The sequence below is a fragment of the Xiphophorus hellerii genome, chromosome 6, assembly GCF_003331165.1.
Source record: "Xiphophorus hellerii strain 12219 chromosome 6, Xiphophorus_hellerii-4.1, whole genome shotgun sequence".
NCBI lineage: Eukaryota > Metazoa > Chordata > Actinopteri > Cyprinodontiformes > Poeciliidae > Xiphophorus > Xiphophorus hellerii.
In genome coordinates, this window is record NC_045677.1 from 20,100,350 (window position 1) to 20,115,319 (window position 14,970).

Here is a 14,970-nt window from a genome sequence, read left to right on the forward strand (position 1 = left end):
AGAAGAATGTTTTGTGCTCCAAAAGAGCAATAAATAAGATTTATGGGTGATTGGCGTTATTTTTTGTTTCGAAATGCCTCACAAATGTCTTTTTATATCAAGAGAGCAGTTTGCATGTTACGAACTTGATCTTATAACATTAACATTTGCTTTTGCCATGTCAGTCAAAAGCAAATATATTTCTGAATGCAGTTTGGTCATTAACTATAAAACCAATATTCTTTATTTCATTGCTTGATTTATATATTGCAAACATGTTGAACTAGTGCTGTATTTTGTCCATTATGATATGACTGGAAAAGCTCATGGACTTGGTTGCAAGTGTTTGCAAGGCAACATTTGATTTTATGTCACATTTGAATTATTTTGGTACGGTTAACGCCTTTTGCAAACAAAATGTGTCTCCACGAGTGCTGCTGTTTAGGCCTGTGTGGTAGTCTTGGAAATGTGAAGCTTGAGTTGACACCTGCATGAAAGCAATAAAAAAATTGAAAAAAAAAAATGGCAACTGCATCAGAATTCTTATTTTGTGACAATTGTCATAAAACAAGACTAAGCCATTTGACTATCTTGTTCATAAATACGTTGTTGGGACTTAGATTTTGATAACATTTTCATTCATTTGGTTCTTGATAAATAAACTTTCCATTTTGACTCACTTCTGCAAAGTGGACAACATGATTGTGAGTATCAACCATGTTTTTGCAGTTTGTACTAGTTGTTTTGAAAAACGCACTAGCTGTTGTGCAAATGTCTAAAAGTGATGTGAGAAACGTATCAAAGCGACAAAAAAATCTGTAATAGTTACTATTTATACAAATATTTACAAATAATAATTCACAATGATATTAAAGAATGTGATTGATAGATGGATAGATCGATCTTGATTAAAGTCTCCATTCTATGCCTGCCTCCTCTGCAGAGGAGAACTAACAAAGACTGATGATGGATGATGTCTGTTGGGACAAAAGGGTTTCTTTGAAATCTGCAGTACCTCAGCTCACCGCTGCGGAGGCAACATGTAGTCCAGTCTCTTATTGGTCACGATCTCCGCACTAGCCAATCATGTCGATTTTGCGTGCGAACCGTTATTTCCGGTCGGCTCCAATGCAGGAATCGTTTCCGTTTGATGCATATTATTTATTTTAAAGGAAACTAAAAACCTGAAGGTAATTAAAGACTTTGAATAATGAACAGAATATTCGGACGCGGGAAGCCCAAAGCGCCTCCTCCGAACCTGTCGGACTGCATCAGCACTGTGAGTATTGTCAACATCAGAGGTATTGTTGTTTATGACTGCTTTATGTGACCAACGACGGTGTTACTTAGCTAACACGGCCACAGAAATGCTGTCAATACTGTGCTAATTACCTCACAGCTTACTGTTAATTATTCCCGCTGACATATAACACAAACAAAGCATCTGCTCTTTTACACCCGAACCTGCTGTGTTAGATATGGAACAATGAATGTGTTTGCTAGCCTCAATTATTTGAAAAGCCTTTACCTCACTGTTACCTCTAATGCAAACACATTCACAAATGCAGGTCATTTTAAACACAGGATGCTGGAAATCATTACCTTCAATTGATCCCATCCTCTTTTAGGTGGATGCCAGGTCAGAGTCCATTGAAAAGAAAGTAGGCAGGCTCGATGCCGAGCTGCTGAAGTACAAAGATCAGCTGAAAAAGATGAGAGATGGGCCCTCAAAGGTATGGAAATGATTTGCTGAAATTGTTCTTCTGAATAAAGGAAAACATGTCGAGTGTTGATGTTTGTATTTAATCCTGAATGCAGAATATGGTGAAGCAGAAGGCCATGAGAGTCCTAAAGCAGAAGAGAATGTGAGTATACTCAGACTGACATTGGATCTACTTCTCTGATGCAAATGAATATTTACAACAACTTCATTGACTACATTTAAGGTTCTCAAAATGTGGTACATGGGCATCATAGTATGGTCATAATAAAATCTTGTAATAATTATTTGCGAGATGAAAACAAATGACAGATGAAAGTGAGTTAGGAACAAGAGCTAGCGGCTGCTTAAACGTGGGTTTTGACAACAGGAGGCATTTGTTTTCCACTCTCTATTTCCAGGTTAAACTATCTGTTACTAGTCTGTTACTGCTACAAGTTACTAAGCCAGTTTACTTCAGAAAAGGGTCCTGGAAGGTAGTAGCCCTCAGGAACTCTTGGACGGAGTTTTGTGGCATCAGAGGGCATTTAGGATTGGCTAGCTTTTCATCATTGTAACCTTCAGAATTCAGTCATTTCAGCTTAAATTAGTTTATAATTTGTGTTTTTTGTAATCCTTGAACAATGAGCAATTTTAAATCAGACTGCTTCACCGGTAATCCCCCCAAACCACCAAATAAACTGTTCACACTCCTGCTGTCAGATCTCCATATTCTTGTACATATTACATATTTGTATCAAAGAAAAACACAATTTCTACAGATGCATATATTCACTTGTATTTACAGGGTCTACATTTACTTTTTATTCAAGTGCTAATACACTGCAATTTTGCCCATCGGAGGGCAATTAAAGGATTGTTTTATTTTATTATATTCCAAACAAATGTTTTTAAACTCCAAATAGGTATATAATACTATTATAATATTGTTCCTTAAGACATGTTGCTCTGGCTTTAAAAATTAAACAAATTTCACCTTTACTTATGCAGGTTAGCCTCACTGAGATTCCCAACCTCATTTTGAAGAGGGACTTTTTAATAAATCTACACGCCAACGTATATAACACCAGTGAGAAGATGAGTAGCAAAAGCAACAACAGACGTCCATTGAAACTCGTCTTTAAATTTCTGTTTAAAATTTAACATTTTCAAAGTGTCACTGTAGGGAGTTTCAGGATGAGGGGACAACTTTTGAGAAGCCGGTTTATCTCTAAATGTGACAGATGAAATGGTTAAAAAGTCCTTAAGAGTACAAATCGCGACTGTTTGCGGGATGTAGAACTTGACAAGTAGGATGGTGACAGTACAAGTTTATTTAAATGTCAAAACATGCTCAATGGATGGATGAGATGTCTGAAACTTTTGTACCTGTTTTTTTCTCTCAGGTATGAAGGTCAAAGGGAGCAGCTGGCCCAGCAGTCATTCAACATGGAGCAAGCTAACTACACAATCCAGACTTTGAAGGATACAAAAACTACAGTAAGAGACTAAAATCGTGAATAAGAAATCTATCAGGATTAGGGAGGTCCAGATCTGATATTACATTATAGGTCAAATAAAAATAAAAATTAAGGCCTTGTTTTTGTTACCAAACTGTTACCAATGACATAAAAGATCCTATCTCTGGTTTAATTGACAAACAGATAGTCGAACAAATCTTTAAATAGAAAAAGGAAAACAAATATTTTTGTCCTGCACCATAAACTTTGTGCTCTTGTTTTGGACGTTGTAAAATTTTCATCTGCTTTCTGCTCAGCTCTCACTTTGAGCACAACATGTAAAGCAAGCTACATGACACAGACAGGGAGTTGCAGCAGCCAGTATGGCCTTTGTTTCAATGTGAAAATTATTGTAAAGACTGAAAAACACCAGACTATTCTGGAGATTGTACAATGATGAAATCAACAAATGAACCCAAGAATAGAAGCAAAACAAGAAGTGGTTGTTGAAAATTATCTGCATGTCATTTGCCTTGTCAGATATTTCAGTCATATCATCTATTTGGTGTTATGCTGAATACAAGCATAATTATTCATGAAATGTGAGTGCTAAAGCAAAGTGGCCAATCACACACGTTTCTCTGGAAAACTCATTTAATACATGGAATTTACATGCTACAGGCTAGACTAGACAGAGGCTTAAATGAAGACAGGAGCTCAAACAAACAGTATGCCTATTGTGTCAATGGGAAAATTAAAATATTAGAGTGTAATAATATAATCATTTTGTTTTTTAATGCATGTAAATTACTTTTAGGTTATTAAGTTTAATACATTCAGCCCAACTGACAATAAAACGCAACAGCATTGGTAACCAGCAGTGCTTGTGTAATTGCTATTTTGGTTATCATCCACCCTGCAGGATCTAAACATATGGGCTTAATTTTCTTTTGATTTTACAAATGTTAGTTTTTAATCGTTTTTTTAGCAGCAATCCTTTGGAAATAGCTCACCAAATTACTTTAAATCCCCATTGTATTTAAAACAATTTAGGCTAGATTAACAATTATAGAAACATTTGGAGGTGAGTTCAGTGAATGATAAAATATTAAAGAAATGGCTCACGTTAAAAACATATGAAGACATCAGAAATGAAAGGGTCTTGACAGAGAGCCATCTTTGTGACATTAAAACACCAGAGTAGAACCTGCAGCTAAACCTCAAGTCATCTAATCCTGTTTTGTTCTACAGTCCAAAGATCACAGGACACAGATTTGTCTTGACCCGTCTTCTTCTCAACAAGTCCTGATTATCGTGGCGGCGACTAAATATACATTCTTCTGCCTGTTTTCTCTCCCCAGGTGGAGGCGATGAAGATCGGTGCAAAGGAAATGAAAAAAGCTTACAAGGACGTCAAGCTTGATCAGATCGATGTATGTTTGGGACACACTCTTTTTCTCCTGTCCTGTGATTGATTCTGTTACAAAAGGCTGCCAACTAGCACAAGGAACATTATTATCTTTGATACACCAGCAAATATTTTAGGATTTTTAGGAAACAGTAATAAGAAAACTAGCAGGCTGGCATGGTTAAACAGCATTTAATGAACAAGAGGAATGTCATTTTTACTTTCCCTCACTAAATTGTGGGTCAAAAAATTGTAAAGGAATGAAGATTTCATTGCTGTAGCTTAACCTCTGATTCAAAATGTTTGAAAAATTTACTGTTTAATTTGATCACGTTATGGGAAAACAGTGTTTTTATGACAAATGAAAATACTTTGTACACCCTTGTTTTGCCAGTATATGATTTTACCATTCTGCTCATAAGCATAACACGAGCCTGTGTTCACATCTTCACCATAAGTCTGTGTCTTTCTGTCCTGATTTTTTCTCCAAAGGGCTGTATACTTTTTAAGAAAACAACAGAGGGCTAGCAAACAGAAAACCCAGCTGGCAGAAGAGATCCTGCTTGAAACAGGTTATCAGAAAACAGATGGGAAAACACACAGCTGGAGAGCTCAGCACTTTAAAAAGATGGGACCAGCGGTCAAAGTGGAAATTATTTTTACCATTTTATGACTGTCATTTTTTCTTAAAATGGTTTGAAATTATTCGCAGTACTTACTTGAGATGGGTCAGACTTTTCTTGCAGTGGTTTTTACTTAAAAACACAAAGGTATGTTAAGTGTAATTAAGAATTTCAGCAGCACGCAGGGATGCACAGAAAGCTAAGTAAAACTTGAAGAGCAGGTGAAATTTTAATGTTGCATTAAAAACAGGGATAGAGCTAATTGGAAATAGCTTCTGTTTCTCATATAACTTTAACTTATTGTTTGTTTCATGTGAAATTTGTTTCTTCGGACTCGCAGGATTTACAAGACCAGCTGGAAGACATGATGGAGGAAGCCGGTGAGGTGCAGGAGTCCCTGAGCCGCAGCTACTGCACTCCAGACATCGACGAGGAGGATCTTGAAGCAGGTATTTTGGGCGAATGGGTATTTCACAATGACTGATCACAGTTAATGAGAGCGAAGCATCAACAGCAGACTTCTAATTACATGGTACAAGTCGATGAGAGAAAATAATATCCTGCAAATCAGTCATGACTGCCGGCTTCGCTGACAGCAAAAGAAATGAGCCACGTTAAGCAGGACGGACTGTGCTGAAAATGAACTGATGAAATGAATTGTAAATTTGACTGGAAATGATCATTACGGCTTTCTTAGTTTTCCAAAATAAGCGTGGATTTGAAACTGTTTCAGAGCTGGATGCCCTGGGGGATGAGCTGCTGCTGGATGATGACACCTCCTATTTGGACGAAGCGTCGGCCGCTCCGTCTATCCCAGAAGGAATTCCCAGCGACAGCAAGACAAACAAGGTAGCGGTCCAGACATCACCGCTATCAACTGATCCAGTGTGACATTTAAGCCTCGCAGTACAGTATCCTCTCCACTGCTTTGTAGAAGTATTACTGCTTTTTATCACATTACAGCCACAAATTTCAATGTTACTTTAATGGATTTTATGTGTTAAACTAACACAAAGTATATGTTAAAATGGAAGGAAAAGGATGTTTGCTTTTTATTTTTTTTTTTTTTCTAGTAGAAATATGAAGTAGGTGTTCCCCTAAATCCACACAGTGGTCTGTTTACGTTATTTTATTCAGAAATTATATTTGAGAAAAAGGGATCTCAAGGACATAAATGTAATAGTCGAGGTCTATGCCCTTTTTTTTTTAAATAAATCTCAGTTTAGTAAGATGTGTCTTTTAGGCAGTTTCTGTAAAATAAATGAATTATACAATAATAGAAAACTCTCTCTGTTTCTCTTTCAGGACGGGGTTTTGGTGGATGAGTTTGGCCTTCCACAGATTCCTGCCTCGTAAACAAAGATGACATGAAGACGACTGCACTTCAACTGAAAACACTTTTCTATGTAGAGTAACATTTATACATGCAAACCTGTTGGATATGAACACACTACTCTTTTGAAGCTGCCCTGGTGTTGGATTGTTACTACTATGGTTACTACTACCATGTTAGCATGTGGCCTTTAAAAAAAGTATTCACCATCGTTTTCGACCTGTTGTCCTCACCAATATTTTGGTTTTGTTCATGACTTATTATTAATTTATTTGTCTATTTATGAGCTTTGTGTCTCGGTTAAGTCCTTACAGTTTGTTTTGAGTTCTCCAAGGTGGAGCTGATTCCCTCGCTCTGCTTGTTTAAAATATCTGCAGGGGTACTTGAAACGTGCAAAATAAATGATGTCTTTTATCTTAAGCATTGTGTTTGTAATTTATTGATAATAATTGTATTGTTTTTGTCTCTGTAGAGGTTTGTCTCTTCTTTATTAGGGACAGTCTTCCTGCTGAACTACCCTTCAACTTATTTACCAAGTATTACAATATAGAAATACGATGAAAAATTAAAAACAAGTGTTGAAACCAATGTTTAGATAGCATTCATAAATATGCTTTTGCACTGATATGATCAGCATATGATTACTAATCATATCCTGCAAAACCTGTCTTCTTCTTTTGAATTATTTTGTGACCTACAGCTATATCCCATAAATGTATTCTGTTTGTGCAAGCTATTGCAAAACCTTTGGAAAGAAAAATTGGACTTCTCAAGGGAAAAAAAAACATACACTTTTGTAGAAATACTGTTTACATCCTGGAACATTTTATTCTGGTGTTGGAGATTACAAAATCAATGGAAAGCTACTGACAAAGCAAACTTTTGGAGGAAAATATTTAAGCATTCACTATGTTCTGCAAAGGTTTCTTCTTTTGCAGAAGCTAGCAAAATGTTTTAATTTGTTTAATATTTTGCAGAGATCCAGAGTTACTTTGACAAAATCCGCAAAAAATAAAAAAAATTACTCAAACTATATAAATATGTAATAAAAACATGTTTTTCCTTATATGTCTTTTGCAAGGCTCAGTATTTTTAGCTCATTGCAAGGTTAAAAAACAAAAATGTTGAGAGCAGTCTGCTAATAAAAATCACAGGGAAAAAGAATAAAGGCTGGTAAAACAAACATTTTGTGACTGCTCAGTTTTGACAATTTATCAATATCTGAATTTGACATTTAATGATTTTTCTCAGTCTTTAACCCTCTGATGCGTGAGTGACTAACTATACAGTCTTCCATGACTGGGTCTTTTTTTGACTTTTTTGGTTACAATCAGTGTGTTTTTATGCTACTTTTGTCATTTTGATTCAAAATAATGTTTCGTATAATACGTTCTACTGAGTTTTATTTCACACAAGAATTATTTCATTTTTGAAATATTTTCATTTTCATTTAAAATGTTTTTAGAACAATTTGTAGAACATTTGTGACAATTTGTAGAACATTTTTAAAACAAAATGACAACAACAGCAAGTTTTACAATGATGAAACGTCAATAATGGACAATGTCAACATCCGTTATGTGTGAGTGGGTGTGTGTGTGGGCATGGGGAGGGGGTGCGAAAGAGTACGTTCATTGAAACTAGCTAGCTAATCAAGCTAGCTAACATTACTGTCTGTATTCTACTGTGTATCACGCATGTGAGTGTATGTATGTGTGTGCATTATTTATCCATCCATCCATCCATCCATCCATCCATCCATCTTCTTTCGCTTATCCGGGGCTAGGTCGTGGGGTCAGCAGCCTAAGTAAGGAGGCCCAGACTTCGCTCTCCTCAGCCACTTGTTCCAACTCCTGAGGGGGAATCTCAAGGCATTTCCAGGCCACCTGGGAAACATAGTCCCCTCCAGCGTGCCCTGGGTCTTCCCCGTTTCTCAAAAAAAAAAAATTCCTGACAAAGATTCCCATTCAATTCCATAGGACATGAATGCAGGTCATTTTTGACCCACTCACGGAAGAAAGGGGTAGTAATATAAACATGCTATTTCTTAAAAGCAAATTAAAAAGGTAAATTAAAAATTTGAATTGCATGATATCAGTCACATATTTTTTGAAGAATACCTGGAATATGAAGTGATGAAAACTTTTCATTGCAAAAATATTGCAAAAAAGATGACCTCACTGGGTCAAAAAGCACCCACTTACACATCAGAGGGTTAATGAAGTAGTGGTCAGTATTTAATGGTAAAGTTCTTACCACCAAATTTTGTTTACTTCCCTGAAAAGTGCGACTCTGGTGGGACTCGAACCCACAACCTTTGAATCTCTTCTCTAGAGTCTTGCTAGAAGTCCAATGCGCTATCCATTGCGCCACAGAGCCAGTTGGAGAAATTGTGTCAGATCTCCCGGGTGATCGCACATGTACTTTTTGGCACTATGTTTATAAATATATCTAACAATAATAAAATCTTATGATTAGTATTTTAAAGAGTTAGTTTTCCTATGTATGTACTTTTATACAGAAATATTTTTATAAAGACATATAATTAAAAAAATAAGTGCTTCCGGTGTTCACCGGAAATGTTCGCAGTTAGCAACAGTTAGCTGTATTAGCGTTGTATGTGAGGACGGAAGCTAGAACGCAACAATGTCAGCGCAAACAATTACTGTGACTGTCGCATACGGTAAAACTCTTCTACATTATAACGTTAAGTTTGTCATTAAATGATTTTTTTAGTTGTTTTTTAGTGTAGTTGGGTGCCAGGTGATGCTAAGCTGATGTATCTCATTACAATTCATATTTGAATGGGGTTATCACATGTTAAACATTCAAAATCAAAGAAAACAGATCCAGTAAATTGGTTAGTTTCAACTAAATTAATTACAGCTAGGGGTTGATTGAAATCGGTGTTTTATATTTATTTTTGTTCTAAACTGCATTGTTATTTTAACAGTTGTGTATGCTTTAAATAAGTCACTATTAATGTGACATGTTTTGAATACATTTTGTCACGTTATGATGTACAAAACCATCTTAATCGAGCAATATAGACGTGATTTTTTTTCGCTGATGTTTATGCTAGCAGCGCTATTTAAAAAGTAAAAGGATAACACCATGCAGCTTCGAAGGATTTGAGTCTTTTACCTCATGTTTTGCTATACCTTATCCATCTTTCTCAGGCCAGCATTTAAAACAAGCACACAATCACGGAATGTATTTTAAATACTAGTGTAGCTTACCCTCATTGCTAAACAAAGCCTAAAATAAAAATAACACGTAAAAATATTTTTAAATAATAACTTTTTGTACTATTGTTATTAATTTGTAGTTACTTAAAATCTCTCATGGATCAAAAATAATCAAAAGCAAAACAAAGCCATTTATTGTTATTGACAACAATAATTTCCAATTCAAAATCTCAACTTACTGATGAAACAATGATCACACTTTTAGGTAGTGGTGCTAATATTTTCTTAAATTCAGTTTAATTTTCCTTTTCAGGATCAACTAAACACAGCATCACACTAACAAGTCAAGAGGACGGAACGGAGCCCACTGTTAAAGACTTGTCAGATGCTCTTAATGAAGCTACTGGTGTCCCACCGGCCTCACAGAAACTTATTTTTAAAGGTAAGCTATTACTGAACTCAGAAGTGAACTTGAATTTTCTGTTTAATCTCTAACACCAAATTTTGCAGGAAAGTCTCTGAAGGACATGGAAGCGAGTCTCTCCAGCTGTGGCGTAAAAGAGGGCTGCAAACTCATGATGATTGGAAAGCGGGTGAGGACTTTACGTGCACCATGTCTGGTGTCTGATGGTGTGTAAATAAGGAGATACTCACTGTAATCTGCAAACAAACAGAACAGCCCAGAGGAAGAGGCTGAACTAAAGAAGCTGAAAGAAATTGAAAAGTCTGTGGAGCAGACAGCTAAAAAACTGGAGGCGGTAGATGGGGAATTAACTGGATTAAAGAATGTAAGCAGTCAGTTACGGCATGGTAACTTTTGTTTACTGGTCATTGTTGTCAATAACATGTCTTTCAGTCTATTGTCAACATCAATATTTCTTTGCTCTTTCTTCCTTTAGGGCTTCCTCGCAAAAGACCTCCAGGCAGAAGCGCTGAGTAAACTAGATCACAGAGTAAAAATAGCAGCTGAGCAGTTCATGAAAATCCTGGAGCAGATAGATGCCATGGTAATCTGTTCTGCTATTTTGTATTCATGTGGTGTTTTTCTATTATTATTATTGTGACTTGTATGACCTAATATTACCATCTTCTCTTTTAAGGCCATCCCAGAAAATTTTGCCGACTGCAGAACAAAGAAGAAGGGTCTTGTGAAAGCAGTGCAGGTTAGCCTATATGCGATTTTGCTTTTTTTTTCTAAAAGGCACATTCATGTTTTATTGAAAACTGTCTTGATAAAAAAAAATAACTACAATCATTGTATATTTCTAGGATTTTCTGGCTCAGTGCGACAGGATCGAGGCTTGTATATCAGACCACCTATCAAAGATCCAGTCTAAAAACCTGGCTCTGGCAGAGTAATCAACTCTCCTATGTTGTGTGCTTTAAGTTGCTCTGTGAGCAATGCAAAGGTCTCAGAGTGCTTCAAGTAAGAAGCAGATCCTACTTTATTTATTGTGAAGAGGGTGCTGTATGGGACAAACAATCAATCATTTGAAAACATGGGCTGTTGGTTATCAACATTGGTGTCTGAATACAGACTGGACCTCTGCAGTGTGTGTGGCTTTCTACCATAACACTCCAGTCTTGTTCAAGATTGAGGTCGATTCTACAGGGGCTTGCACCCATTCTGTAACAGCAAAGGCATTTGTGGTTTATATCCATTTTTCAGGCGTTAGATGTGTACTTGAGGTCAAGGCCACATTTATGTTGCGTTCTTTCATCCTCTGTCCCTACCGTTACTTGAAATCAAGAGGTCAAAAAGTAATCTTGGACTCAAATATTTTTCAGAATCAACTTTCCAAAATTCTCAGTCTTGTTTTGTCAAATTTTAAGAATTCTTCATACAAGTTTTAGCAGTTGAATATAGAATATTTTCCATTTTGTCTTTTTACGCCATTGATCCAGACTTGAAAGATACCAAAATTAATGTGTCTACTTTTTCAGATTGCGTAGGAATGTAATCATCACAGTAGGAAATGTTAAGAACACTGAACCTGGATGCAGCTGTCATTAATGTAGTTATATTGAATATTGTTGAAGTTGGGTGCTTACATGTTTAATACTCCATTCATCACGTAAATGAGCTGTGTCGTCACTGGACACAAGTACACACAAACGAAGGCAAATGATCCCAGGTCTTATCATGGCTGGTACTTTTAAAGTTTGGGAAATTTTCTCAGAAGCCTTCCTAAATCTGTAGGTTAGTCAGGTTCATTCACTCGAATGTAGGTGCATATATAAAGTAATCCCTGGATACATGAATGCGTTTTTTGTTTTGTTAGTACAAAAAGGAGAATATTTAAATTTGGAATTTTTAAAGCAATTGTTACTAAACTTTCAGAACTTTTCTTAAGTACACAAAAAACTTATTTGGGGTTTTGACTGTAGATTTTAAACACGTAAGCCTGCTGCTTAATGCATCAAAAAGGAAATCATTGAAACTACACCCACTGCCAACAACACTGCCCACTATGGACAGAATTAGTTCTTCATTTGTATGTGCATTGTTATTCCACATAAAGAAATCCTGAGTCACCTGCAGTTTTCGTCAAATTTATTGTCTTCTTTTGTAGAATGGAAAGACAAGTCATAAGCATCTGCCTTTGTTTTGAAATAAAATGTTTTGAAAAATGATCAGAGATTCCGTCACTGGTCTCAGAACACAATTTAATGTCAAAACATTCCTACAAAAACACAAGTTATTTAGTCTTAAGTAAACACCTCGTGTCAGTTTATTTCCAGCTTTCTCCACGAGGGTCCTTTCCTACATAATTGGACCCTGAAATGTTGTCAAAGATGTGCAAAATGAGCTCTGAAATAAAGATTAGAAAGGGACCCAGAGGTCCAGGAAGCAGCTTAAACAAATGACCTTCAACAGACTATACCACAGAGAAGCTTTTTCATGAGCCAAACTAAGGATATAGCTGATCTAAATAAAATATTAACCCGTTTCAAGGTGCAAATGGAGTACAGAATGAACCTCAACAGGCACATCCCCCGTCACTAATCGTCCTTGTCCTTGGCGCCATGTTTTAAAATACGTGTGAAAGCTACATAGTTGAAGTTGCCCTTCTTGTCAATCGGCGCCTCGCGGAAGAGCTCGTCCACTTCTTCGTCGGTGAACCTGTCGCCCATGGTGGTGAGCAGCTCCCGCAGGTACTCCTCCTGGATCACACCTGAGAGGAGAAAACAGGTTGAAATGTTATTGATTTCCTCACCTTGTAGTCAGGGAAGTGAAAATGCGGTTCGGTGAAAGTTCAACATACCTGTGCCCTCTTCATCGAAGCAGGCAAACGCATTGCGAATCACGTCCTCTGGATCAGTGCCGTTCAGCTTTTCTCCAAACATGGTCAGAAACATGGTGAAGTTAATTGGGCCGGGGGCTTCATTCATCATGGTCTCCAGGTACTCATCAGTAGGATTTTTACCTGGCAAATGTTAAACAAAACAAAAGGTTAATGTTGCTCTGCTTTAGTCCCATATTTAAATTTTAATGGCTTTACAAAATGAAATAGTACATCGTGTTTTTAAATATTTTTTATTCTTATGTTGGAAAATGCCTTTATCAAGAGTTTTATTTTTGATCAGCTGAACAGGAATATCTGTGATTACAAATATCACCTAATGAGGCGAGCATGTCATGGAGATCTTCTTTGTCAATAAATCCGTCTCTGTTTTGGTCGATCATGTTAAAAGCCTCTTTGAACTCCTGGATCTGAGACTGATCGAACATGGCAAACACATTGGAGGTGGCCCGCTGGGGACGCTTCTTGGTGTTCTTCCCCTTGGCCCTTTTACTCGACATGTTGCCGTCTGGTGGCTCCCTCTCTACCTGTAATGGAGACAACGGTGTAGCCGTCAGCCTGGGCTGGGCAGCAATATGAAATCATTTAGCTCAATTATCTACCTCTAGAGGCAGATAGATGACAAAATTACTATCTATGGAAGTAGTAAGTCACAAAAAGTTTTATTTTGTAAAAATACTTTTTACAGAGCTGACAAGCTGGACTTTATAATAGTTGCAAGAATCCACACATTTTCCAGAATTCTTAGTTTTGTCTTTTTCAAAGTATAATGCAAAGGTTCAAGATGGATGGAAAAACATACAAAAACAAATTGACAAGATGGGTAAACAGAGAAAAACGGACAGATGAATGGGCAAACCAAAGAAGTAAACTGATGGATGGAAGATGGACAGCTGAATGGAGGCTGAGAAGGATGGTCAGATCTGGAAAACTACAGACAGTTGGATAAAAAAAAATGTTTGAAAACTTTTCATATTCTGTTTACTTTATCCAGATCTCGCTGTAAGCATATAAGGTATTGTTTACTTGACTATTACAGTTTTCCATCAAAAGTATGAGATCCTACAGCCTGTTTTATTTAATTTCAGAGTGAAACTCCCACTGAAAACTGGAAGTGAAGGCAACTGTTAGACCGCATTCAAAGGACGTAGGAAATTTAGCAATCAATATAAAATACATGAATTCCTATCTTGCAGAACCTCTTCATAATCACATATTGACATATAAATATTTTTGTAAAAACGTTTTTTTATTTTTTCAGATGTAATATAATCATATTTATGCAAGTTATTTGTGTTGTTATTAAAGATCATCAGAACATATTATGCTAGCGCTACTGTGCCAAACGTAAAATACATTAAATAAACCAAGTCTTTAATTCTGGGATTATATATACTGACACTTCTCCTCTGCAATAATCCATGTACAACCCAGCATGCTTTCCGTATATAACATAATTTAATCAAAACATATTAGCCATCTCCTCTGACCTACATAACAGTTAGCTTCAGAATAGTAGCTACAACGAAGTCAAAGAGAAAATATATTGCTTGTTCTTAAATCCAATATGTTTCGTGAGCGTTCTTTGGACGGAAAATGATTGACCCACCTTAGAAAAAATGTAAAATGTGTAGAAAAATAGCTGTACACAAAGCTATCAGCACATCCCACAGTCAGAGGGGAGCAGAGCTGGAAAGAACCAACTATCTGGAATGTTCCATTCATTCCGAATCGTCCCTATTACTTTAGGTTAACATTAGGAAAAAAAATGTAACAAATGAATGATTATCTATAGTGATAGAAGGGAATGCATTTTCTGAAGTTAACAAAGTAGAGCCATGATAAAGTGTTTTATCATTTTCCCTAAAAAATAATGTTTAGCATTACTATTTTCCACCACTAGGTGGCAGCAATGCTATGTGTTTTAGTAAACTTGTTTTAAGCAGTCATAGCTTTTAGACTTCTTCACACATCC

General features: G+C 36.4%; 3 protein-coding genes and 1 non-coding gene across 4 annotated transcripts; 2 read left to right on the forward strand and 2 right to left on the reverse strand.

The window, feature by feature from the left end:
- Positions 1–1,189: 1,189 nt before the first annotated feature.
- On the forward strand, positions 1,190–6,922 carry chmp5a (charged multivesicular body protein 5a). The gene is made up of 8 exons (XM_032565818.1): positions 1,190–1,258; positions 1,608–1,712; positions 1,798–1,844; positions 3,085–3,178; positions 4,500–4,571; positions 5,510–5,618; positions 5,903–6,018; positions 6,475–6,922. Exons 1-8 carry the CDS (start codon positions 1,190–1,192, stop codon positions 6,523–6,525), a joined length of 663 nt encoding a protein of 220 aa, XP_032421709.1. The 3' UTR covers positions 6,526–6,922.
- A 1,867-nt stretch (positions 6,923–8,789) lies between these two features.
- trnar-ucu (transfer RNA arginine (anticodon UCU)) lies at positions 8,790–8,881 on the reverse strand. The gene is given in 2 exon segments: positions 8,790–8,825; positions 8,845–8,881. It is a non-coding gene; the product is annotated as a tRNA-Arg (tRNA).
- Positions 8,882–9,075: 194 nt separating this feature from the next.
- bag1 (BCL2 associated athanogene 1) lies at positions 9,076–12,324 on the forward strand. The gene is made up of 7 exons (XM_032565819.1): positions 9,076–9,185; positions 10,004–10,132; positions 10,201–10,283; positions 10,365–10,478; positions 10,590–10,697; positions 10,791–10,853; positions 10,960–12,324. Exons 1-7 carry the CDS (start codon positions 9,149–9,151, stop codon positions 11,047–11,049), a joined length of 624 nt encoding a protein of 207 aa, XP_032421710.1. The 5' UTR covers positions 9,076–9,148; the 3' UTR covers positions 11,050–12,324.
- A 12-nt stretch (positions 12,325–12,336) lies between these two features.
- On the reverse strand, positions 12,337–14,752 carry myl12.2 (myosin, light chain 12, genome duplicate 2). Its single transcript, XM_032565820.1, has 4 exons — positions 14,605–14,752; positions 13,312–13,522; positions 12,957–13,118; positions 12,337–12,866 (listed from the first exon to the last, which is right to left on the reverse strand). Exons 2-4 carry the CDS (start codon positions 13,493–13,495, stop codon positions 12,694–12,696), a joined length of 519 nt encoding a protein of 172 aa, XP_032421711.1. The 5' UTR covers positions 13,496–13,522; positions 14,605–14,752; the 3' UTR covers positions 12,337–12,693.
- Positions 14,753–14,970: the final 218 nt, after the last annotated feature.

What these genes read in the sequence shown, in the direction of transcription:
- chmp5a (XM_032565818.1), top strand. Translation starts at nt 1,190, where the DNA reads ATGAACAGAATATTCGGACGCGGGAAGCCCAAAGCGCCTCCTCCGAAC. An exon ending in TGAGAGATGGGCCCTCAAAG is followed by an intron (nt 1,713 to 1,797) that starts GTATGGAAATGA and finishes TCCTGAATGCAG; the next exon opens with AATATGGTGAAGCAGAAGGC. An exon ending in GCGACAGCAAGACAAACAAG is followed by an intron (nt 6,019 to 6,474) that starts GTAGCGGTCCAG and finishes TTTCTCTTTCAG; the next exon opens with GACGGGGTTTTGGTGGATGA.
- bag1 (XM_032565819.1), top strand. Translation starts at nt 9,149, where the DNA reads ATGTCAGCGCAAACAATTACTGTGACTGTCGCATACG. An exon ending in TACTGTGACTGTCGCATACG is followed by an intron (nt 9,186 to 10,003) that starts GTAAAACTCTTC and finishes TTTCCTTTTCAG; the next exon opens with GATCAACTAAACACAGCATC. An exon ending in ACAGAAACTTATTTTTAAAG is followed by an intron (nt 10,133 to 10,200) that starts GTAAGCTATTAC and finishes CAAATTTTGCAG; the next exon opens with GAAAGTCTCTGAAGGACATG.
- myl12.2 (XM_032565820.1), bottom strand. Translation starts at nt 13,495, where the DNA reads ATGTCGAGTAAAAGGGCCAAGGGGAAGAACACCAAGAAGCGTCCCCAG. An exon ending in TGACATGCTCGCCTCATTAG is followed by an intron (nt 13,119 to 13,311) that starts GTGATATTTGTA and finishes AACATTTGCCAG; the next exon opens with GTAAAAATCCTACTGATGAG. An exon ending in CTTCGATGAAGAGGGCACAG is followed by an intron (nt 12,867 to 12,956) that starts GTATGTTGAACT and finishes TTCTCCTCTCAG; the next exon opens with GTGTGATCCAGGAGGAGTAC.